The sequence below is a fragment of the Peromyscus maniculatus genome, chromosome 5 (assembly GCF_049852395.1).
Source record: "Peromyscus maniculatus bairdii isolate BWxNUB_F1_BW_parent chromosome 5, HU_Pman_BW_mat_3.1, whole genome shotgun sequence".
NCBI classification, from domain to species: Eukaryota; Metazoa; Chordata; class Mammalia; order Rodentia; family Cricetidae; genus Peromyscus; species Peromyscus maniculatus.
Genome location: NC_134856.1, coordinates 63232051 through 63258431, shown reverse-complemented (window position 1 = coordinate 63258431; position 26381 = coordinate 63232051). Strand labels below are relative to the sequence as shown.

General features: G+C 43.5%; 1 protein-coding gene across 4 annotated transcripts in view; it reads right to left on the bottom strand.

Annotated features, from left to right (window-relative positions):
* Nrp1 (neuropilin 1) overlaps window positions 1–26381 on the bottom strand; it is a 154843-nt gene that overhangs the window by 65720 nt on the left and 62742 nt on the right. For all 4 annotated transcript variants that reach the window (XM_042277894.2, XM_076572365.1, XM_076572366.1 and 1 more), the window contains 4 exons: window positions 25490–25671; window positions 18064–18291; window positions 11406–11561; window positions 8817–8983 (listed from right to left, as the gene is read on the bottom strand). In XM_042277894.2, the coding sequence (XP_042133828.1) occupies window positions 8817–8983; window positions 11406–11561; window positions 18064–18291; window positions 25490–25671 (733 nt within the window). The remainder of the gene's footprint in view (window positions 1–8816; window positions 8984–11405; window positions 11562–18063; window positions 18292–25489; window positions 25672–26381) is intronic.

Here is a 26381-nt window from a genome sequence, read left to right as displayed (position 1 = left end):
GCTCCTCAGCTCCGTGGTGGAGGCAGCCCTAACAATTACTTGATCTAAGGGAAAAAACTTCCTTAATGGAAGAAAATTAGTTGCATGCTGCCTCACACCATTATCAATAGCGTTTAAAATGAGTTCCAGCTATGCTCCACATATTTATATTTTCATCTTAGGCAAGCTCAGGGCACTAGCTGATCGAGTACATTTATTTTTAATAGAATCATGGAATCTTAAATGCTTGAAAGGCCCCGAGAAGCTGTATTATGCAATCACCTACCCCCTGAAGAACAGTATCGATAGCCCTCTCAGGCTTGCTCAAAGAATGAAAGGGCTTATTTATCCTCTTTGCTAGATCCATAAAATGTAGTTAGAAGTTTCAAGCATAAGAATTGTAAGAAAAATAAAACTTTGCTGCAATGACGGCTTTGTTCTCCTGACACAAGGCAATTAGAAGAATGTCATAAATGCATTTTAACCCTTTGAGGCAAAGAGAACTGATAAAAAAAAAATACCACGAGTCACATGCACAAACACATGTGTGATTATTCTTAGTCATAATGTGTGCAATTAGTCTCAAATGCCTACTTTCGTCAACTGCTGGAAATACAAAAGCATAATGCATTTTATTACTATTGGGATATACAGAGCATTTTAAAATTTAATCTACTTTCTCTCTTTATTGGAACCAAGAGTTGAATGAGATTAGATGGCTGAGGGAGGGGAGGGAAAGGGTGAAGAAAAGAAATAACCCACGTATGCATGTGTGTTTATGTGCATGCATACAGGAACATAAATTTGTATATACATGTGTGTTTATGTATGCTCACACATGTGCTTGTATTTTGTATAATGTTTGTGTGTGCACACAGGCATATGTATTTGTGTTTATGTATGTATATGTATGAGTTTATGTATGCTCATACATGTGAATGTATTTTGTATACATATATGTTTGTATGTGTTTGTACATGGGGGTGTGTACATACTTGTGTATACACATAGTCACTCAAGCATCAATTTTGTTTCAGAGCAGCAACCCAAACTGTCCTTTTGATGTTGATCAAAATCCTCATGTTGATGTGGATCTTTTGAGTGGTGTATTAGCCAAGAGCTATGAGGCCCCGCATCTCCTTCTATATCTGAGCCGGCATGCCAGGATGCAGACCTCTCTCCCATCACAGAGAAGGTATTTGTGGATATGCTAGAAGTTTTGACTGAGGGGTTCTCCCAGTTTTAAAGAACATATTTGTTTTTGCTCTGGGGTTTTCAAACTACAATATGAAAGTTATTTAAGGCTCAAGAGTGGGTGTGTTACATTACATGCAGCATAAATGTAGCCATTGCTCCTAAATGCGGACATTAACACACTCTGTAAAAGGTGCAATTATTACCACTGGGACAGAAATCAACAAACCTCACCAAAGGAATTTCCTAAAACTGCTATCATAAAATCTGCAAGCGTTATGGATTTCATTAACATTTTACTCCCGGAGGATTCCCAATTGTATAATAACAGAAGTTCTTTAAATTTTCAGGACTGCAGACAGGAACAGCCTTTTCACCCAAAAACAGATGTGAAGCCACCAGCCTTCCCTTCTCATTGGTCCACAGATTTGGTGCTGGCTGGTAACTAGGAGCACTTAACGGGCTGTTGTTTAGGCTACAGATATGAAAATGTAATATTATGAAAAGATAAATTAATAAATAATAGACAGGCTTTGTAATCTCTGTTCCCTACTCTGGAGTACGTTGGAACTTAAGAGACAACAACAATAAACTTTTGATTGACATGCTTCAGGAGATCTAAAAACATGTCTGTGTGCACACTCCCCAGATGTGCTGATCTCATGCTCCTCCCCAGGTCTTGTTGCTCAGGACTGACAATTTCATCCTGTGTTTCCGCTCCCCAGTTTCATCCTTATCTCTGTGCATTTTGAGTGCAATTGTGTAGTAGTCTAAAATAACATCTGTGTTTGTTTAGTTAAAACAGTTCACTTTTAAAACCTAAAAATAGAGAAACTCAAGATAAGCAAGCAGGGAAGTAGTGATGTGACTTTTCTGAATAGGGCAAACAAATATATCTGTATTTTTGGGAAACAGAAGAACCAGGCTCCCCGTTCAAAGAGCAGCATCAAGGAGCTTTAAAAAAAACACCAAAAACCCGGTAGCAAATTACTTGTCGTTCCCGAAGCCCACCCCATCTGATGACTCAGAGCTGGAGTCCAGGATGCTGTGAGCATCCTCTTGATGGTCACTTTTGGCTGGGTATGAAAAAAAAAAAAAACCCAAACATCTACACAAATGTCTTTTGGGAGTCGGAACTATTGTGTGAGAAGGCACCTGGGCACTCTTGCTTGTACCCCAGGGGTTCAAAAACCCTCAAGTCACAGAGCAGTCCCTATGCCCACAACCTACCTATCCCTCACAGCTTGAGCCCTGCCCACACTAAGAAACTTTTCCACACATTATCCAGTCCTGCATCACAGCTGTGGTTTCTACAGTGTTGACTCTAGTTAACAGACAGTCTACCAACCAGCAACTACACAGGGGCCAGCTGGGACCCAAAGTGCTGCTGTCCTTGAGATCACCTTCAGATGGACACAGCTCTCTACATAGCTTACTAAGAGCTGAGTAGGAACAAGGGTGTCAACATCCCGATTTGCTGCAAATCTCAGGGTCTTTGGGCCTAGACAAAGAGAAAATGATGTAACACCCACTTTCAGTCCTACACTTTGAGTTGAGGTATCCTAGGAAGGAGAAACAGTCTCTTTCAGGATGCAACTGTAAATGTGGGTTAAGAAAAAAGAAAAAGACGCTGTCATTACAATAATGAGAAGGCAAGGCAGCAAGATGAGGGCTGTACGCAGCCTTCCAGTTCTCGGTGAACAACTGTGGGTCTTTCAACATTGTTTGCAAACATTATTCATGCTCTTTAGGGAGTGTTGACATGAATTGCTCATTAGCAAAATCATTTGTCTGATTTCTAAAACAGAATTAAGTGGTCAACTTGACCAAAGTTATTTAAACCATCTTGGTAACTTCTACATGACAAAACACTCAAAGTATTGAAACAATTATGTTACATGAGTTTCTGTTTACTCCCAATCAAATCCACCCCTAAACCCTTGCGACTCTGAATTTAATGTACCTCTCATTATGACCTTCAAATGACCTGTGATGTGAAAGTCCAAGGTCTCAGAGACAAACTTCAGGAAATGGGGCTCAAGGACCAGGAGCTTCTGTAACATGTTCTAGAAGGAACACAGCCCAGGTATCAGTCCAGTGCAAAACACTGGTCTATGTGGGAAGCAGAAGTCAGTGCAGATTCAGGGTAAAGGGACTTGCCAAGACTCACCTGGGGGAATATTTTAAAGAAAATTATATGCTTTGCAGGTGAACATTTAGAGTACCAATAGTAGTTGTCACACACACACACACACACACACACACACACACACACACACACACACACGAACGCACATTGAACTGAACACCTGTATTTTCCCTAAATTGGCTAAGACTATATTTTATAAGCATCATTCCACATTTGGGAAACCCAGTGAGCTATTTCTGTCAGTTCTCTAGTTACAGATTTATAAAGTATCATTTTATTGTAATTTCAGCGATTTGCTAATGATCTGAATGAGTTAATGCACCCCCCAGTGTGTCTGGTTTATAAACACGGAATGTTTACAGTCAGAATAACCCTGCTGGATACACATTCTGGATTAGTCAATTTGGCAGATGGAAGCGATCGTGAGGAAAGCGTTACAGATTGTAAACCCCAAAGATGCTGGCAATTTTGTGAAAACTCAAACATGATTTCATATGAGGTACCTGCTCCATACTGGATACCTGAGAACAAAGGATCAATCCAGAAAGCACAATAGGACAGCAAACATTGTCTACAAATTGTTAACACAAGCGGCAGTCTACAACTTTAAGAGAAGTTACTTCAGTTTCTAACTTTCAATTTGGGGATACTCTAAAGGTTACAAGCAAGGACTTCAAATCAAACACTCTCTGAACTGAATAAGCAAGCACTTTTTTTTCTACCTAAAAGATGATTAAAATGTATATTAGTGTTGATTACCAGAGAAAACATTATTTTATTTCATGCGGTCCTTGAAAGAAGTCCAACTTGTTTTGTCTTTGCTCTTAAAAGACTCTCTCTCTGTGTGTGTCTGTCTGTCTGTCTGTGTCTGTGTCTGTGTGTGCATGTAGAGGCCAGAGATGAGACATGGGTCTGTCTACCTTGTCTTTTGAGACATGATCTCTCACTGGAGTCTCTTCAAATGAGCTAGCCTGGCAGACCAGCAAGCCCCAGGGTCCTCCTATTTCCTCCTCCCAATACTGGGATTACAGTCAACCCCCATTATAGAAGGCTTTTTTTTTTTTTTAAAGTTTAGGGTGGAACCCAGGACCTCATGCTTGCACAGCTATCTGCCCAGCCCCAATTCCATGCTTCTGGTTATCCTCAGGTTCGAATCTCATCAAATTATAACTGATCACTGCTTTCCCAGAGGCCTGCTCCAGTGTGAACTGTCTACACCAGGGCTAACTTACAAACAGACAGAATGTGGCTAAGAAGCCAACTGTCTTCTGCTTGTCTGGAGTATAACCTACTACAACATTTCTTTTTCTACAAAAGGCAATGCCTTCCCCTTTGGAGAAGAGTGAAGTTTCAGCCTGAGTTGGTTTATCAAATCATCCTATTTCTAAAGTCACTGGGGGTGTGGTGGCAATAGATTAGTCCCTGGTGCCATTTTTATTTATCTGGGATCAGCAGAGTTCATCTTCCACCCAGTCTTATGTCTCTTAGAGTAGCTTTTCTTTTTTTGTCTCCTGGCATTTTAATCAGGGAAAGTCACAGTTGTTTTGAGGAAAATGCTCCCAAGAGCTTTAATTAAAGCTGGAAGGATAAATCTGTTTACAGTGTGGTGAACACCATCATTAATAAAACATTGGAATAATTAACAAATTAAATTCTGCTTTGTGTGTGAATGGCTACAGCTAGGATCTATGAGACCATGTCTCTTGAACAAATACAACATGATATGTACTTTGTGTAGAAGAAAAGAAAAACACAGCCCATGTTTCTCTGAGATTTCTAGTACCATGGACTAGTGGGGCTTCAGTGGCTGAAGGCCACATCATTGTTTTGTGGGGAAGGACCTTATTGCCACGAGTCTAAGGTTAGTCTGTAATGTTGTGTACAAAAGTGAGAATTTTGATTGCATCACAGTTAATACGAGTCTGTGATTGCTTCATTAGAAACAAAGAAAGAAAAAGGTCATGTTAATAATTTAAGTAGCCTAGAAGACAAGCTACAGAAGGGAATAATCTGGAAAAAATGAACAAATTTTACATTGTGCTCAACTGTGACCACTAACCAGAGCTTTTTGTGAAGTGGCCTTGTGAGCAGGATATGGCCATTCGAGAACCTTCCAGTTGGGACTTCCCTTCATGTTTCTTCTTACCAGGCAGCTCCTTGTCTTGTTTTGAAGCTTCCTGGCAGACAACGGATCTCACAGGAAGCACTAGTGTGGACGTTCATATCCACAGCTAACGATGTATTGTTTTTTTTTTTTTTTTAAACGTTACTTGGTAATTTCCTAGAGAAAACAATGGGAACTGAAGGCTGTTCCTGTCTTTAAGGAAAGCCAGTTTCCAATGTTGGCTTATTAATTTAACACATGCAAGTATTTGTTCTAGTTGTTGCTACAGCAACGTGTTTTGTGGGGCATATTTCATGCAAAATGGGATAAAGCTGAAAATCAAGACAAATGTCATCTGCATAATCATGTGCGTAAAAATAGACACATACGTGTGTGCCGCCGTACGTGCTATGCTGCGTGATTAGCAGCGCCTGCCTCGGCCCTTCATCTGAATTACGCTGCACTCGTTAGTTAATTTATAAAACATCTATCTGATGAAAACAACCAGCCAACCACTTCCAAGGAGCTTCAGAAAAGCTGGAAGCACATGAAATTATTCATAATTAGGTGATGGGTGGATGAGAACCGCTCCTGCCACGAACACAGACATAAGTGTGTAAATGAGCTCTGAGCGCCAAAGGAGAAGGACCGTTTCACCTCAATGTGAACGAGAAGCTAAGCTTTTGTGACAGCCGCCTTTTGTAGACACTGAGAGGTGAAGTCCCCACATGTTGCCAACATAAGCATCTTCAGCTAGAGGGAAGGAGAGGACAGACTCTGGTGCTCATGAGAGAGACCCACATGTGGGAAGGAAAATGGACCATGAAGTCACCACACTTGATAACATGAAGCATGTGGGGCTGGGAAGCCCAACAGACTTCGTTTAAGTCCAGGGTCCCACATGTAACCAGTACTTACTGGTTTTCCTCAGCCCCAGTGTCCCTATTTTTGAAATGGAGGAGTTTTAGCTCCTTCGCAGGATTAGGGGATTCAACCAAATCGGCCTCCTGTTGAAACGGGAAATGTGGCTCACTGGTCGGGTGTTTGCCTACCTAGCATTTAGGAAGCCTTGAGTTCCATCTCTAGCCCCGCATAAAACCAGGTGTTTCAATCCATGTTTACGATTCCCCCACCCAGGAGGGGGAGGCAGCAGGGTCAGACGTTCAAGGTCACCCTCAGCTACATAGTGAGTTCAAGGCCATCGTGGCCTACGGGAGAGACCACCTCAAAAAGAAATGGAAAGTGTCCCAAAGCTGTTAAGTGGCCAGGACACCTCAGAAGCAAACAGGAGCGGGGAAGAGCTTAGGAGAGGCACCACTGTCAGGCATTCACCGAACAGTTTCCCTTTTCCCTCCACAGAGGTAGGCTGAGTGAGGCTGAATGACAAGGACAGCTTGGGTAATTGTCCCTGGGTTTCCTTCCTCTTCTGCCTTGCTGACAGAGACATTTTAGATAACAACAACCCCTTGCTCAGTTTGGTATGTAAAGGTCTGAGGTTCCCCCCCACCCCAGGCTAGGGGTGGAGGAATATGCATAGAAATAAACCTTTTGCGGGGGTGGGGGGAATGGCCATGTTTCTAACCACACTATTCCACGAGAGAAAGGGTAGATGGCATTCTTCTGTAGCTATCTCAGATTGCACCAAGTGAAAATGAAGGAAGATCCTATCTCTTTGACAAGTGCTTCAGGAGTGCCCATTTTGTCTCTCTCTTTCCGCCAATGAAGAACCGGTTCATAGAGAAGAATTGCTACTCTGGCAGTTTCAGAACCCCTGCAGGACCACAGGGGCCCCATTATTGAGTAAGGTCCATGTTACTCAGAATAGAAATGCATTACCATGCAGACATGCTTAGCACTGCAAAAATGCAAGCTTCCCCCAGAGCTGCGTCTGTCATTCACAGGGAACCGCTGGTGGGTTTGGAGACATGGAAAGACAAGCTACCATGAGCAAATTAATTTCACCTCTGGCTTCATCTAAAGCAGGCTTCAGCAATCCCGAGTGAGGCCTCATCTTTTCCCACCCTTTCCACATGGCTCCGTGTTATCATTCAGAGGTTAGCATGAGTTCAGTCTCCCATAATGGGCTTTCACTTTAAGTGTATGTTAAACTAATATTGACCTTTGCAAAGTAAAACAGAATCCTGTATTTGTGCTCAAATGACTGAAACAGCAATGGACATGGGAGAGGATAAACCATCTCAGTTTTCCCCTTGCATAGAGACTGTCTCTGGAGTTAGTCCATTTTATATATCAGGCAATAAATGAAAGACAGGCTCTGTCTACTCTTAGGCCAATTGATTGGCACATACACAGAATATCCACATATACATGCTTAATTAAACAATGGTGCAGACCCCATGAACCCAAGCACAGGGCCTTGAGTGGTGATGAGATAGTTAATCATGATTGTTTGTGTGATGGGATTTAGAATCACAAAGAAAACAAATCTTCAGACATGTCTGCGAGGGATCTTCTAGATTAGGTTAACTGAGGTGAGAAGACATACCCTAAAAGTGGACAACATGGTCTAAGGTCCTGGACTGCATAAAAAGGAGAAAGTGAGCTGAGTACCAGCATCCATCTTTCTCTGTTTCCTGATGCAATGTGACCAGCTGCCCCTTGCTCAGGCTGCCACATCTTCCTTTGCCCTGACAGATTGGGTCACCTGGAACTGAGCCAAAATAAACCCTTTCTCCCTTAAGTTGCATTTGTTGGATATTTTGTTGCAACAAGAAGACAAATAACACAGGTGGATACATCTGGAAGTCAAGGTTGTGCAAGGATGGGTATTCTGAATGGTACTAGGGATGACTCCCGGGAAACAGTGAGAGCAGAAGACCTGGGGGAGGAGGACCAGTGGTGGGGCGGGGCTGCAATAAGGAAGGACCCAGGAGCCAGGTAAAAGCAGTAGCAACAGAAGCACTAATGAAGACGCACATATGAGGATTCCATACTTGTCCATGAACACAGTTAGCAAATGCTCTCGATTTGCTACATAGAACATGTATACTTTGCATGCTCTACTCCAATCAAACCCCAAACCCAATACTTGCAAGACAAAGATCTAAAACACCCTACAGACAGAATTCCTGTATTCCATGAATGAAATAGAACTGTGGCCACAGGAAGTAAATGTGTAGTTGTTGGGGGGGGGGAATCTTCTAGTTGTGATGGAAGTAAGGTATCTACTCAAACTTTGGAAGGAGGAGTGAAGAATGTTTTCTGGGGGGCCACCTAAGCCAGCTCTGCTACTCTGCATGTGTGAGTGGACTGAATGGTGTTCAGGGCTCTTTGCTGTGTGGTTGACAGAGCATCCATTTCTATTTGCCAGCCTTTCCAGATGCCTCATAGGTCTCCCAGCCCAGCTGTGCCCAGCCTTGTGCCGCCTACCTGGATCCACTCCCGATAGGAGTCCTGCCCTGGAGTCCAGCCATTTTCAGGGTAGTTCAGGCGGGAGCGCTCGACAGACCAGTTGGTGCCATACTGTGAGGATGCCGTGATTTGGTCAGAGTGGATCTCTCCAGATTCCATGCCCAGAGCCTCCATACACTTGAAATCTGCAGACAAATAAGGAAGGGCTGAAGACACATTTTATATTTAATGTGGCAAACTAAAGTGTTCACTCATAGCCTGGGGAGATGGTTCAGTAAGCGTTAGGACCTGCATCTGATCCTCAGCACCCAAGTAAAAGGCAGCTCGGCCTGTGGTATGAACACTGGGCATCAGATCCCTGGGGCTTGCTGGCCAGGCACCCTAACCGGTCAGATTCACTGAGAGACTCTGTCTCCAAACATATGGTAGACAGTGACTGAGGAAGATGCAAATGATGCTAACTTCAGGCCTAAACACACACACACACACACACACACACACACACACACACACACACACACGAAGACAGAAAGAGAGAGAGAGAGAGAGAGAGAGAGAGAGAGAGAGAGAGAGAGAGAGAGAGAGAGAGAGAACAGAGTTCATTATCAAAGTCTGGGAAAATATGCAACATCGGATTATCGGAACATGGCACCTATAATTATCTTTTCCTGAATGAGGATATTTAAAAATAAGATTATGAATGTCAGCACCGTTATTATTGACTCTCCCATGTGGGCTAAGGTTGACAAAACGCTGGTGGAGGCAGAGGGATGTGGTTTGGTTGACGGAGTGCTTGTGCAGCATGAACGGAGCCACACAGGTGGCATGCCAGCACTTTGTCATCTGATGTGGTGGGGCACACCATGTGCAACCCCAGCATCCTGGGGTGGAGGCAGGAGGATCGGAAGTTCATGGTTTTCCTCACCTACATACTGAGTTGGAAGCCAGTCAGGTATACATGAGACCATGTGTCAAAATAAAATAAATTAAAAATGAAGAAGAAGAAAAAAAGGAACCCTTTTTCTTAAACTGAAAATCTCATGTTTGTTGAATCAATGGAAAGCTGACCAATATGTTCAACTAATGGAAATGTCACCTTTTTCTAAAATTTGTGTCCTCACAGATAAGGTTTTTTTTTTGTTTTTTGTTTTGTTTTGTTTTGTTTTTTCCGAGACAGGGTTTCTCTGTGTAGTTTTGGTGCCTGTCCTAGATCTCGATCTGTAGACCAGGCTGGCCTCGAACTCACAGAGATCCGCCTGGCTCTGATCTCGAGTGCTGGAATTAAAGGCTTGCGGCGCCACCGCCCGGCTCACAGATAAGGTTTTAACTAACCAAATGAGTTAAGTGTAAAGAGAGTTTGAATTTTATTTGCCTTTTCATTTCCCAGTCAGAATTGGGGCAGAAGACATCAGCATTCCTAGCAGAGCTCTGAAACACTCAGGCCCCACCCAGGACTCCGTCCCAAGTGCAATGCAGGTCAGCAAAACCAACGGAACACAGGTTTTCTCCATCTGGCCTCCAAAAGAACCCTTAGCCGCATGTCAGTATTTCTTCTTTTCATTTTATTTTTCTGTTGTGTGGAGGGATTGCGACACTAGGAACTGAATCTAGGGACTCCTCCATTGCGGGCAAGTACTCTACCACTGAGCTGTTTGCCCTGCCTGCCCTGAGTATTTAATAAGATCTTTAAAAACTACATGACTCTTTTTGTTGGAAAGGTATGGAAGACAAATGGAAATACTCTCCTTTTACAGGCTGGGTCTCGGGCTCTGTAGGTGTACTGCTTACCTAGCATGCACCAAGCCCTGGGTTCAGTCGCTAGCATTGCACATCCAGGTATGGTGCTGTACGTCTGTAATCTCATCACGTGGGAGTCAGAGGCAGGAGGCTCAGGGGTTAGAGGTCACCCTTGGCTATAGAGTGAGTTTCAGGCCAGCCTGGTGCACATGAGAGCCTGTCTCAAAAAGGAAAAAAAAAATAGAACTGCTGAGACGGCACAGCAGGGAACAAACAGCCTTTTCCACCAGAATCCACATGAAAGGAGAGAACTGTAAGCCGTCCTCTGTCTGTCTGTCTGTCTGTCTCTCACACACACATACACACACTAAATTAATTGATTTAAAAAATAAAAACATTCCTTTACACATCCTTTTTTTTTTTTTTTTAACTTTATAAGAAAATGGAACCGAGTCCCCCAGGGTCTCCTCCACCAGCATCCTTGCGTGTGACGGCTCCGTGTATCAGCTACCCTTGGCTGGTTCTGCCAGGAACTGTCCTTTGTAGTTGCTGACACCTGTGCCTTTGAGGTGCCAGGGAAGCCTCCAGGTCACCTCTCATTGTTTCCACGCAGTGTCCAGTCATTTTCCACTTCCCTAACTGCAGAGGTTCACACATAATTTTATGGAGGAAATACAGCAAATGATATTTTTCCAGTTGACACTCACACACAAAAAGTTCTTTTTTTTTTTTTTTTTTTTTACAGAGAAAAACAAACAGTGGGCACCACAGTGCATAGAACATTTCTTTAGTGTTTCATGTGGCCACAGGTGTACGAGAAATAACGGGCAGTGTTTACTACAGGGCTCTGTGAGGTGAATACACACTGACCTTCAGAGATGCTGCTCTGCTGCACACTGTAGTTGGCTGAGAAACCTTCCTTCGCGATTGCACTGTCCGTGTAGAAGACCATGGACAGAATGCCCGACGAGGAGCGGATCCGACCAGGTGTTTTCTGTCCACAGTAGCGTCCAATGTGAGGGCCAACTGGAAAAGAGAAGCACAGAGAATGTCAGACTGTCTTTTCTTCAGCAGGAGAGGCAAAAATAACCATTTATAAGAGTGAGTCTCAGCAGAACACAAAGACTTTGTAGCCTAATGCGAGTTTCCCTGGTTAATTGGTGAATGGTGCACATACTAGATGAATCTGTGGAAAGGGTTTGGAAAAGTGCTCAGACGGGCGTTCACAGGCACAATCACGTCCCCCAGCCAGCCCAGTTGTTCTCAGGAATGGACCAGGTTGGGGAGATGGCTCAATGTCACAAAGACCAGAGTTCAAATCCCTAGTGTCTATGTACAAAACAGTGAGGGTGTGGTGTGGCAGCCCAGCTGTGAGCCCAGAGCCCAGTAGGTAGAGGCAGAGATCTTAAGGACAAGTTGGTGAGTGACCTCTGTATTCCATGAGAGCTCCTGCCTCAGAAAATAGAGCAGAGAGCAATAGAGGAAGACTCCCAATGCCAGCCTCTGGCCTCCACATGTACCTGTACACACACACACACACACACACACACACACACACACACACACACACACACACACTCACATATATGAGAACACATGTTATACACATATACACAGAGGACATATACATGTAAAAACAAAATGAAACAAGAGCAAAGTGGTGACTTTTGGGAAATGATACCTGAAGTTTCCTTCTGGCCTCCACACATATACACCAGAGATAGAAAGAGAGATAGACAGACAGACAGAGACAGACAGAGACAGAGACAAAGAATGAGAGAGATCTTTCAATTGCAAAGAATGTAATTCAGTCCAAGCTGTTTCTACAGCTCAGCAGGGAAAGAGACTCCAGTTAGGCAAGGTCCAGGACATCTCACTTCTCCTTTCCCCAGTGGAGAGCCTGGGGGAGACATAATGTCCCAGGAAACATCCAGGGCCACACAACCCAGATTTCCTTCCTCATTCCGTTATGCAGCCCTGGATCGTAAGCTACCCACATCACACACTTAGACAAAAAGCTTTGACAAAACACTCCTTGGGGCTGAGTCCACCAACTAATAGACAATTCTAACCATCTAAGACTTAGAGACTACAAACACTGATGTTTTATATATAAATTACAACCAAAATGAATGGATAATGTGTTTTTCTGATTTCTGATGTTTTTTTTTTTTTTTTTTTAACTCTTCCAAACCCAAGAATGGGGATTGTACTACACTGTGTTTAGTGGCCATGAAATGGTCCACAGCAACCATGTGTGCCCAGCAGGAGATATGTCTGCCCTAGGCCATGGATGGCCCAGAACACTGACTAGTTTGTGTTAAAGTCAAATTCTGATTGGGCTGGCTGGTGTAGCTGTGCCTTTGCTGAAATGTTTTAGCCCAACCTCGGCAATGAGTGCAGAAGCCCCTTGAAGCTGAGGGACCTCTCCATTGATCTGTTCAGATCAACAAGACAGAAAGGTAGTCACTTTCTCTCTAGTATTTTTATCGCACATATGGTAAAGACATACCATATGGCTTGGATTTTGAAGTACAGTCTGTTGTAGATTATTTTCCAGTTCCCGAAAACCACAGTTCTGTGCACTTCAGCTAAGACTCATAGCTCCACTTAAGGATGCCAGTAGGTAGACTTTTCCATGTTCCCTAGGGTGGAGGGACAGGTCGCCAAAAGGGGCATGGGTCTCCAAGGACCAAGCATGTAACTGGTGCAGAAGGCAGCCTTTGGGGGTAAGGTGATTCAAATATGATTGCAAAAGTGAACCCCACAAGAACTGTTCTTCCCAAAGGCCCCAGGAACCACTGACTTTCTAGTGGGGAGACCATCTGAACACTTTGTATTTTAGAGTACGTAGATCCTTGACTGACAGGTTTTGAGTTTGACCAACCCTCTAAAACCACACAAAAAACTGAGGTGGTTTACATAGTTGAGTTTATTTCTCTTGTTGTCTTTGAGAAAGGTTTAATGTGTATCCTAGAATTGTCTCAAACTCACTATGTAGCTGATAATGACCTTGACCTTATGATCTTTCTGCTTCCGCCATTAGAATTACAAGCATGTCCCACTATGCCTGGTTTATGAAGTGGGGATCGAACCCAGGGCTTCATTAGATGAAGTAAGCAAATCTACCAACTGAGCTCAATGCCCAGCTTTGACACAATACTCTTTTTGTATACATGAATCCAGGCCTTTGTGTGTGCTAGGTAGGCCCTCTACCCACTAAGCCTCAGCTCTAATCCCTCTATGCATTACTCTGGATAGCCGATTACTTGATGTATTCAAAGTCATCAACCGGACTGAATTCAAAGACTCTTCTCTCAGCCATCACCCTCTCTCTGGAAAGAGAGAACCTGGGGTCTAATATGGTTTATCATGAGGAAAACACAAGGACATCCCCGGAGGGAGACTGATAATGATCCTGGAAAGAGCATCTCACTGGTCAATAGCTTTGAATGTTGCAAAGAGAATTTTGTTACATTTGCCTCAGAAAATGGAAGCCTCATTGTTTCTGCTTCTTTTCAGCTTAATCTTGGCCTGGATTTCTTCTCCAAGTGCTAGCTCTGTGCCAGGCTTTCTTCATTCGGGATGGGAGGCCCTGCCACTAATTCAACGCCTCTTTTCTTGGCCAAGGAGCTCCAGGTTGTCCACAATGTATGCACAAAAACCATCTTGCTGGAGCCAAGAACTCAGTTCTTCCCTTGCCTGGGTAAGAATCCCATTTTGGTCTGCACTTATAAATGAGAGGCTTAGTGTCCATTCATCCTCTCCTCATGGTTCCCCCTCATTTAAATTCCATTAGTGTGGTTTTCATAATCTTTTACTTTAGTTTGTGGGCAAACTTTTACAGTCCTAATCCTTGGGTTGTTCCTCAGTCACCACAGCCTCTGACCTTCCCAGTCAACGCTGGCGAGGGAAGCGACAGTGCCCGTGGAAGCTCTGACAGCCATCCTCCCCTCCCCTGCCACCCATTCCTCTGGGGAGGGCGGCAGGGGGAGTCTCTTTGAAAGAGGAAACAGAAGAGAACTTGTCTAACGCAGACTCATAATTTAGAGTCTCCATGACTCACTGGTTTATAATGTTGGAGGCATGCTGGGTAAATCTGCCTTCTGTCTTTTAGAACATTGCCCCTAGACAGATCCCTGAACGTCTCCTTAGGAGCCCTCAAGATATGAGAGTGTAAGGCTCTGGCGACAATAATACAAAGAGGTATTGAATTTTCGTGAACAACAGGGGGACCTCAGCCTCACAAGCTAATGCAATATTGATCTGAGCCGGGAGGACAAGGCGCTCTCATGTGCAACGCGTCTGCTCATTTGTGTTGTATTGGGAGAGGGCTACTGGGTTTCTTCTTTCTGTAATTGTAGACCCAAAGGCCAAAGAGATGGATGAAAATGATCCCCAAACCCAGAAGTTAATGAACAAAGTGAATCACGGAGGACTTCAGGAAGGGGGATGTACAGGCTTTGAACCTCAGGATCCTAGTCCCATCAAGTTGAATGTGAAGGTGACAGTATGTCTGTCCTTCTTAGAAAACAGCACCCCACTCCTTTATTCTTTTCAATAATGACAGCCCTGCCTCAGAATGAAGATAACGCGGTCTTCTGCCTTCTGATATGAAAAAAGCAACCATCAAATGTAAAGTTGGTTTTTTTTTTTTTTTTGAGACAGTCTGGTACTTGCTGTGTTGCCTAGGTTAACCTTGAACTCATAGTAATCTTACTCAAGCCTTCCAAGTGCTGGGATTACAGGCATATTCTGCTACGCTGGCTAAAGAGGTACGTCTAGTAAGAGATTAATAAATCAGAAAGGAATCATTTCATAGGCTCTAGACAGACCACTTCACTTTTCATAAATTAATAAGCCTACTGGTAGAGTCTTTAGAGTTTGCACATTGGCACATCTATTTTTATCCACGTGGTCTTACTAGACTACTTTATATGTAAAAGTAAATAAAAACTACCGCACTCATCTATCTCTTAAGGAACCCATTCCTGACTTGGCTGGTCAGTTCTGCAATGTCAGTGACAACCAAGTTCTGGTCTCTCTTCCCAGCTCAGGCAGAAAGCTGGCATGCCAGTGGTGTGAGCTCCTCACTCCCTAGCTCCATGTCCAGGTCACACACATGCAGTATCCCTTTGCAGGGGCAGGGTTGGCACTCTACACCAATCCCCTCAGAACTCGTGACTCTACTTGAGCTTCCCAAGAGTGAGAGGTGGGAGATGTGTGATTCACAACCCACATGCCTTCAATTCAGAGTTTCAGAGTCCACTGCTTTTCTTCAAAGTCAATTGTGTTGATGGGTAGCTTTCAATTACTTAGTCATTTAATTCAATGTTTATGGCAAGATGGAACATAAAGTCACGAGATGGCTAAAAGCCTTCTGCACCTTTTGGATGTTGTTTCTGGAAAATATGCCAGAGACTAAGTCTATTGGCATGGGAATTTTGAGGGTTGAACTACAGTAACAAAAATGTTTCTAGCGCCACAGACAAAAAACCAAGGCAGGTTGGTTCCCATTTTCTCTACAAAAGAGAAAGCTATAACCACACAGTTGTGCTGGTGTTGACTGGATGAGGCCAGGTAACTATGAACAAATATACAAAGTTTTTGTGTTGGGGTTGTAACTCAGATGACTTAGTGCTTGTCTAGTGTGTATGAAGCCCTGGGTTCAATCCCCAGCATGGCATAAATGAGGAATGCCTAGAATCCTAGTACTGGGAAGATAGAAATGAGAGGATCAGGATTTTAAAGTTATCCTCAGCTACATAGTAAGTTTGAGACCAGCCTGCACTACATGAGAATCCTGTCTCAAGAACAAAATAGTGACTTCTTCATATTCCAAAGCCAGTGCTCTCTGGAAATGAGTCAACTTTGCCATAGTTCAAACCACGGGTGCATAAGGCTGGTAACTCTTATATTGTTCTTAGTTTCAACACAGTGATTTTCTAGAACCCGAAAATTACCACTTTAAGAAACCCTTGACACTAATAACAATGTGCCTTTTTCTAAAAGTCTTCTAAATAAGTTGGTTGATGGGACCTCCTCCTCAGATGTCACTTTAAATGAAAGTTCTAGAAAGGAGGGCTGCAAATTTGGGTTGTGAACAAATAAACCCATTATTACACATTCCAACTATTGTTACCACATTATTATAATGCTGTTTTCCTAATTATCAGATTGAATGCTTGGAAAACAATCAGCGCTATGTTTGGGAAAATCTCATTATCTAATGAAGGAGTTCCTGTAAGTTCATTATAACCTTCTTCATAAGGTAAAAGAGAAAGAACAGATCAAACCAACGTTAACTCACTCATTTACTAAATGATAGTCAAAAGCTCCTCTAACACTAATATTTTTCTCTGCTGTTTACTGATAAAATGACTGGAATTTCAATGTCGGCTTCAAATACCATAAGCAGTTGCCTTCATATTCTACCTGCTCTCCACTCACAATGTATTTGGCTCAAGAACACTGTCCTGTCATTGTAACGGTGGCTGTACATCTGCAACTGCCAGCCACTGAGCCCTTCTGAGTAGCCCTTTCAAATACATGCAGCAGATTCTCCAGGGAATCTTAGCAGGAGATTGGGCTAAGAGCAATATCAACAACATGGCTGCAACAAGTTCTTGATACTCTTCCCTTTGCTTAGAGTCTTCATTGTGGGAGCCCATTTTCAGTTTCCTCGTGGCTTTACCCAGCAGGTCTGCATAGAGGATGATTAGGACCGTGGACCTGAGTGCAGGTGTCTGAGATGGTCAACATTTGGCTGTGCTGGGGGGGAGGTCTTTTGCTCTACCCCCTTGGCATCTCTATAGATACCCTGGGGCAGAGACAGACAGGGCCATTGGAATAGATTCCAGGCTCTCTCGAGACTATCCTTTATTTTCTGTTTATCTCCACAATCTAAATCCTTCTATCTAATATTTCCTGCTGCTTGCACTCAAGAAAACTCTGGGGAACTGTGGGGTTGATGGGTAAATGCCCTGCACTTCATGTGGATTTTTGTTTCACTTTCTAGTTCTCCAGAAAATTTCACAGATTTCTGCATGCCTACTTCCTCACCTCCTTCAAACCCATGCTCAAATGGTTCTGTCTTACTGTGGTCTGGCTTGACCATCCCATTTAGAATTTCAGCTACACCTCTCCTTCCTGATATTGTCATCCCTTAATTCTGCTCCACTCTCCCTCTCTTATTTCTAAAATGAGCGATTTGATGTCAATGATGTTTTAATAAACAGAAATAAGGTGGTTGGAAAAACTATGTACTGGTCCCCAGGCTGTCACAGAAATCACTCAGGACTTTGAACTAATTTTCTCTGCCTCCACTGCCTATGTACACAGTGACAGAGTTGGGACGTGTCGTTGGGAAGGCCTTTCTAATCACAGAAATTCCATCCCTGCCCTTCACAGTTTCATTTTCTTTTCCCTTGTCATTACTGGCTATTTTTAAGAAATGATGCGTGCATTATGACATTTATAAAAGATTCCTCCTTTTTGAGGGATTTTCTCAGCTGTTCTTAGATGGTACCTTCAGGGAATCCATCCCAGATCTCCAGCCGGTCGTAGCGACAGAACATTCCTCCAGGAGGATTGGAGTCTTGCTCCAGGTCAAAACTTTCAAACTCCAGGATAATCTCAGACATCTTCGGTGCAAAGATGATGTAGGTACACTCCAAGCCGTTGGGGTATTTTTCAGGGAACCCCGGGGACTTTATCACTCCAGTAGGTGCTGTATAGTTCTGAGAACATTCGGGACCTGTAAGCAAGAGACAAAAGAGCACCATGAAAATTTCTCAACTGCACAAATAGTGAGGGGAGAAGGCAGAGGATTTCTAGGAGAAGTTCACCACAGTCATCGCCATCCTTGCCAGGCACTGCTCAGCCATTCCCTAACATCGACTGACGTGGTAAGTTAGGCTAAGGTTTACTGTGCTCATCATAGTGACCCATCTGTGTAGAGCCATTGAAAGGAATCTGCTGTTTCAGGCAAAAAAAAAAAGGGGGGGGGCGGGGGAGGGACAATATAAAATTATGTGAGAGCAATGAGTAAGTAAGCTGCAGAAATCTCGACAGAGCCCTAGAGAAATAATTACAGCCCCTTCAAGCTCAGATCTTTAAATCTCAAGGCTGACAGCCATTTATTGGTGAAATAGAACATTTACAGAGGCGAGGGAGAGGATTCAGCCCCGAGAGTTTGGGTTTCAGATTCCCGTGGCAGTGAGTCGGTCACTCTGCCAGATGTGACCTCTGTCTCTTTGACAAACTGAATGTGAAAGGGAATTCGTACATGGACCCCGGGTGACTTGACCCACTCTGAGCTGTGTTGACACAGGTGCGTGTCAACGTGTGGCAGTTAGGGAGGGCACCATAAACTGTGATTACAGCCCCGATGCTAGGCGTCACCTGATATCAACACTGACACTATAACCTTCCCCCAAGAATCAGCTGTGGAGCATGCAGCACACCATCCTGAATGTGCTCGTTCCCAGGCATGTGCATAGAAGGTGCATATTTACAATGTGTGATTTTAATAGCTCTTCAGGGTTATCAAGACTCTGCAAACTGTGGTGATTTGTGATTGCAAAACAAGAGGAGGTGGGCATGGACTGCAGGCTGACCTTGCAGCCGCGTGAATGAGCAAGATTTCCGTCTATGGCCTCTAGTACCAAACGGGGCAGGGTTGTCTATGCAGCGGAAAAGCCAACTTTCCCTTGTGGCCACCATTGCTCTGATCTTCAAATAGACAAACTTAAGTAAAGCAGAGAAAAATGGGACACCCCTTCCCTTTTAAAGATCTATTTATTTTATTTTTATGTGTATGAGTGTTGGCCTGCATATATACACACCACAGGAGTGCCTGGGGCCTACAAAGGTTGAATTATCCTGGAATGGTTGTGAACTACCATACCAATACTGGGAACCAAACCCGATTCCTCTGCAAGAGCAAAAAGTTCTCTTAACCACTGGGCCATCTCTCCAGCCTGGAAAATGGGATCTCTTGAATCTCAGTATTGAATCCGAGGACATTCAAGTCACCTTCTCTTTCCCTGTCTAGCTGTGACTCAGAGGCCAATGTAAGAATTCCAAGAGCTGGTGAAATAAGGTGACAAGTCAAGACTGTTTCTTTCATCTTGGTGTGCATGTGCACATGTCTGTGTATGCAAGTGCATGTGAGCATGCATGCAGTGGCTAGAGGATGCTACCCACCTGGATGTTTTGAGACAGGGCCTCTCACTTTTACCTGGAGCTCACTTGGGGTTCACAGATTAGCTAGTCTGGCTGACCAATGACCTGAATCTGCCTCCCCAAGCATGTTACATCACACCAACATTTTACTTGGGTGTTGGGGATTGAATTCAGGTCCTCATACGTGTAGGCCAAGTACTTTTCTGACTGAGCCATCTGCCTGATCTGACTGTTCTGAACTGAGTAGTCTTCTGAAGTGCCCAGTGACTTGAAGTAACTTCTTAGGCATCTAAGCAGATGGTTTTAGTGGCTCAGGTCAATAAGCCTAGTTTCTACCTGAGGCTCTGGCAGCTCTTGAGAGGAAAGATGGCTGGCTAACCTCTGAGTTAGCACAGTTCAGGAGTGGAGGAGAACAGGCCTCGTTACTGGGACTGAACACACCTGGCCTTCCAGGGTGATCTGGCTTGTTAAGAATGTACCCCAAACCTTCTTACATGGGGCTCACACTGCTCTGCTCAGCCTCTGCATGTTAATCCATTTGATTATGGCTGAAACCTCTTGGCCCTCTTGTATTGTGACAGGTTAGTTCTAAGTAAAGGTTTTCACTCCATTCTGGATGCTCTGGAGCATCTAAGATGACAGTGATAATGCCAAGTTGAGTCACTAATTCACAAGTTATGTATGGAATATATACATACCTGTCTATCATATACCATAACTACATATCAATATATCATGTATTGTTATAGTAATTTATAGTCACATAGTTAATATATAATAAATGTATGTATTTATATGCTATATAATATATGATATATGATGTTGGCAATCTAAGAATTTTACTTCCAAGATGCAATGTGTCTTGATGTCTCAACCTCCTCTCTGAGGAAGAAACACCTTGGTTAGGTCTTCAAAGGCAAGGTGCACAGACAGCCCTAAAGAAGGCATTAATACCTTCTCCCGAGAAAGGTTAGCATGCCCAGATGACATTATGGTTCAATGAGACAAAAAAAAGCAGGCCGAGCATTGATTCCACTTGCAGAACTGCACAATTTTCAACATTTCCACGGTGTCTGGCCATACCAGGTACCACTGGAAGTGATCCCAGGCTGAGTATGGCTTGATATATGGCAGAGAAATCCTAAGGGGTGATGGGAGAGAACTGGGCTGAGTGCCACAAGATGTGGGCTCCATTTCTGCCTTGGCCACTGACACCCCATGGAGCCTCAGATGGTCTCTGAGCCTTCCTTGTTCTCATGGACCCCAAGCTTTGAATTTGAATATAAAAGAATAATAATTTCTTGTTTTCTCTACTTATATACCAAAAAGAAAATTTTTTGTTTTGGTTTGGTTTTTGGAGGCAGGGCCTTGGGGAACCTAGACTGGCCTGGAAATTGCTTTGTAGCTGAGGATGACATTGACCTTCTTGTCTTCTTGTCTTCATCTTTCAAGAGGGCTTTGTGCATATACTCTACCAACTGAGCCACATCCCCAGGCTCCAAAGGGTTGGTTTTGTTATTGTTTTTAATGTTTTTTACTGTTATATACGTTTGCCCCATTGAAAAAGTGTCTCCTCCAAAGGGCAGGGCAATGGCAGGAGAGGACTCAGGACCTTCAAAGGAGCTCCCAAGGCTGAGCAGGAGTGAGGCCAGCCTGGGAGGGAGGGAGTGGCAAGGGGGCAGTGCTGGTGAACACAAATCCTGAGGTGTGCCAATCTCTGGCTATGACTTGGAAGATGACAAGTACCTAGTATGGCTGCAAAAAGTCACATCTGGATGTTGATGATAAAGGGGATGGACAACTGTAATAGCTAAGGTGTTTTCTTGGGGTTACAGTTAGATAGGGTCCCCTATTTCCCAGGAGTTTAGCCTTAAACTCCTCGTAGCTGAGGATGTTGGTGAAATTCTGCTACCCCTGCCTGCATTGACCACACAATAGAATTATAGGAGAGTATTACCATGCCTAGTCCATTTGGTGTTGGGGGTGGAGCCCAGGAGTTCCTGTATGGTAGGCAGGCACTCAACCAACTGAGTAACATCCCTCTCTGAGCCTTGTTAAATATATAGACCTTTATTACATAGTCTGTACCAAGTACCAGCACTCAGCCCCTGACACTGAGGTCCATAGAAACTGGCCCAACCTCCTTCATCAGTAGGGCCAGTGGCCCAGGCCAACAGATAGAATAAAGGAAGTGTGACCAGCTAGAGGTATGGGTGTCCCAGAGAAGTTTCTTTAGGTGAATGTTGGGCTAGTGGCCCAACGTTCCAACATCAGGGAGAACAGATGTAAGGGAAAATAGGGATTCTGGGGAGAGAGTCAGGGTGGTCTAGGGTGACCAGGGGAGAGGCAAAGTGGTGCCAAGGCTACCAGGCAGGACAGTCCTGTCCTCAGCTCTTGGGATTTGAATGGCAAATTCTCATAATTGTAACCCACTGCCTGAAAACTTCAAAGCCAGCATCTAAAAAATTAATTTCCTGGTTGCATTAAACTATGATCAGTATAATCCATGTGTTTTCCAGAAACTTCTGAAGTTGCTGAGCCCTGAAAGAAGTGCTGAGTTTTCAAAAGATCAGTAATCCATGAGTTCTGTATCATTATATGACTTCTGAGGAATAATGTATATTTATGCAGGTATTTTGTGAATATTTTGATACAAAATATATGTGCAGTAATGGAAAAGTGGGTTTCTGCATTTCTCAAACAGAAGCAACAGTGTTGGGAAATGAAGCAAATTTTACATGAGGAAACTTGAAGCTATTAAGGGAAACATTGGTAAATGTAATGTATGAGTATACAGTATGCTTGGACACACAGACATTCTGTGTACTGTATACAGTGTATGCATAGAGGACAACCTGGGCATGTGCATAGAAAAAAAAGTTAGGTTAACTAGGAATGTGTCGTGAGAAGAGAGATTGGAATCAGGTTTCCTAAAAGGCCAAGTGCATCCTGGAAGACCACTGAGGCTTGAAGGAATCAGCTCATCTGTACTTGCTATGACAGTGCTCACTGAGGAAAAGTCAGTGGACAGGCGCTAGAATGACATGTTTCTATTCCACCTGGTTCCACATGCCCACACTGGCTTCCACTGCCCGGGCAACTGATGTGCCAACCAACCATACCACTAGGCGGTGGCAGAAGTAAAATTCACACTTTGACCACAGCATAGTCCTGAAGCAGGATGCCCATTGGCGTAGGTGACTGTTGAAGGTAGACAAGGACAAGGGATGCCTAGGCCCTGTCCAGCATCCATCAGGACTGAATTTAACCCACCAGGCAAGAGGCCAGGGATGGGTTCCAATGACAGGCTTGACGGCTCACGGGGAGGTGTTGAATAGGATTAAGCTACATTGGCAAGAGCACAATTTTGGTCTATTTGGTGGTTCATGGCCGTGCACCTGGAAGGAGTTTGTGATTGTCTGTCTGTTATAGGAAACCGAAGAAAACAGTTCCAGGGAGGATACAGGGGGTAGACTAACAGTGCTGTGGGCTGTGGGCTCTGATGGAGAAGGATGAAGAACTTTGCACATGTCAGCAACCTCTCCTAATCCCTCTGCCTCTCCCTCCTCCCCCTCACATCTCTCTCCACTAGCTTTGGGTCTTCTAGAAGTATTGAAAATGAAAGTCTATTCTTACTCCTTTTCTGACAACTATTGCCTTTGATGATACCCTAGGCAAAAAAGCAAGCCCATGTGAATGTATGTGTGGGCACACGCAGACATGTAATACCCTTGGAATAACAAGGACTAACAAGTCATACAACTTCCAAAGCAAAAACACTTGGATTCCTGTAATCATGGGTCCACCCTGATGTGGTTCGTAAACTATCAGTTATACTCTAAGTATGTGCATATATTAATTTCTGTCTCTATCCATCTCTCTTTCTGTGTATGTGTGTGTGGAGGGCATATGTATGTATAAGCACAATCTTAGGTGTTATTCTTCTATTTTGAGACAAGGTCTCTCACTAGCTCATTAAGTAGGCTAGGACAGCTGGGATCCTACTTCTCCAGCTCCCCAGTGCTAGGATTACAGACACGGACCGCCACACTTTGCTTTTTACATGTCTGCCAAGGGTCCAGCTCAGGTCTTCATGCCTTCAAGAAGCACTTCACTGTTTGCCCAGCCCTCTGCTCACATAAAATTATGCAGAAAGTTCTTTCTACATGAGGCAGACATCTATGAAATGTAAAGAAGTCATAGTGATGCTTCCCAAACTCCCAGTGGCTCTTCTTCCCATGGCTCAGCCATCGCTGACCTGGAATTCCTTAGGTTTTTGACACTGTTGTGACTAGATTTTTTTTTTCTATTCAAACAAGCACTTTCTCCTGTATTTCAGAACAATGTGTTTCAAACTTAAGCCACTGTTGGTGGATTGTCAAGAAATTCCGGCCGACTTAAAAATGTAAATAACAGAAACAAAAGTTAATGCAAGAGGAATCTGCAGTCGTTTCCAGATACCTCCCAGTGTTTATGTGCTAACCTGTTCCAGACTGGATCTGCAATATTTCCAGTTTGGTCTTATGTGAAAGTCTTTAGGTCAGTGGTTCTCAACCTGTTGGTCTTCACCCTTCTTGGGGTCAAACAATCCTATTACAGAGGTGGCCTAAGACCATTGGAAAACATAGATATCTACATTATGATTCATAACAGTAACAAAATTACAGTTATGAAGTAGCAATGAAAATAATGTTATGGTTGGGGTCACCACACCATGAGGCACTGTATTAAAGGGTTGCAGTATGAGGAAAGTTGAGAATCATTGCTCTAGGCAGTACTGAATATTGGGAAGTCATCTAGTCATTTTTGGAGGGGGCAGATATCTTTGAAAGTGCTTGTAAGATGGTAAACTTTCTCTTTTTTTTTTTTTTCAAGTTCTGGCCATAGTTCCTCAAAACTAGAAGCCTATGAGCTGTCAGATGAATGAAAGGAATATGCTAACCATAGATTTAAGGTAACAGGGACTAACTAACTCCCCTTGACACAAAAGAAGTCAAACTGCCGGGCCTTTAATCCCAGCACTCCAAAGGAGGCAGAACCACACAGATCTCTATGAGTTCGAGGCCAGCCTGATGTATGGGGCCACACACTTGTGATCCTCCTACCTAGAAGGAGGGGGCAGGACTATCAAAAGTTGAAGGTCATTCTCAGCTACATAGCAAGTTAGAGACTAACTTGGCTTATAGATCTTGGAGGGGGCCGGAGGGAGATGGAGAAGGAGAGAGAATGTATTAAACTCCAGCAGTATTTTAGCTTATTTCTGAAAAAGATAAGAATCAATACTTTTCAGAGAATTCAATGTGATGCATTGAATTTAAATAGTCAACACACATTGGGGTGACACCATTTTTTTTTAATTTCTGAGTACTTTTGACCCATTTTAAACATATTTCTGCCATATCATGGGTATATTTTCTTTACTGAAAATATTTTCCAATATTTCTTTCTTTTTAAAAAAAGATTTATTATGTATACAATGTTCTGCCTGCATGTATGTCTACAGGCCAGAAGAGGGCACTAGGTCTCATTACAGATGGTTGTGAGCTACCAAGTGGTTGCTGGGGATTGAACTCAGGACCTCTGGAGGAGCAGCCAGTGCTCTTAACCACTGAGCCATCTCTCCAACATTTCTTTAAGGGAAAAAAATTCAATTCTTTATGAAAGGATGAAGTCATGACTGTCAACTTTCTTTTCAAATGATTTTTTTGGGAAATCAAACAACACTAAAGACCCATTTAGTCATTCTTGTTCTTATGTAAGTTACTTACCTCGCTTGAAGATTTCATAACGGATGGAAAACCCTGCCCCATGTGTCTCATAGTCAGAGACAAATTTGATGAAGAGGAAGGGCCCTGTAGACACCACAGGAGAAGGTGCGATCTTCCCACAGAACTTGCCCCACAGGCGACCGCTATCATTCTCTCCATCAATCACCTCCACGTAGTCATACCTTGCAAACAAGAATGGGAGGTATGGTGAGGTGGAGAGAAAGGTCCTTTCGACTCCAAAACTGGAGAAACCTAACATCTGGTATGGTCTGTCAAGGGGAAAAAATGCACCATCTGCATTTACCACTGCTTAGCATAGAGGGAGGAAACAGAGTGAAATGCAATAATTAAAATGGACCGCATTGCCTGTGCACATTATCAACAGCACAGAACCATTAAGAAGAATGGTGTCCATTATACTTGCAGACAATGTCAGTTAAAGTAACCAATTAACAAGAAAAAGCAAACTCTCTGAAGCACAATTCTCTATTATTAAGTAGTGTTGCTTTGTCTGTGGTAGGGGTGTCCTGTGCATAATGCGGGGCATTCTTTTCAAACTGCGAGGTTCTCTTATGAATTCAGAATGTCTCCTTGGCTAGAGTGCCCCATGAACAATACTTTGATTTCTGTGAGCGACCTTCTAAACATATGGCCACGGAATAATAAACAGATTCTTCACTATTTAACGCCATTCTGCCCTACTCCAGTCTTCTGAGAAAGGACTCTCTCTGTAACCACATTCAGTGGCTGAGACAGAATACCTCCCCCCGCCCCCCCAGCCCACACTTATGTCACAAAGCGTGATTTAAAGTCTGCAAGAAAGGGGGGGGGATGTAAAATTGGAAAGTAACTTTGTTTATACTCGCCAGTCAGAATCCTTAAAGGGATATTG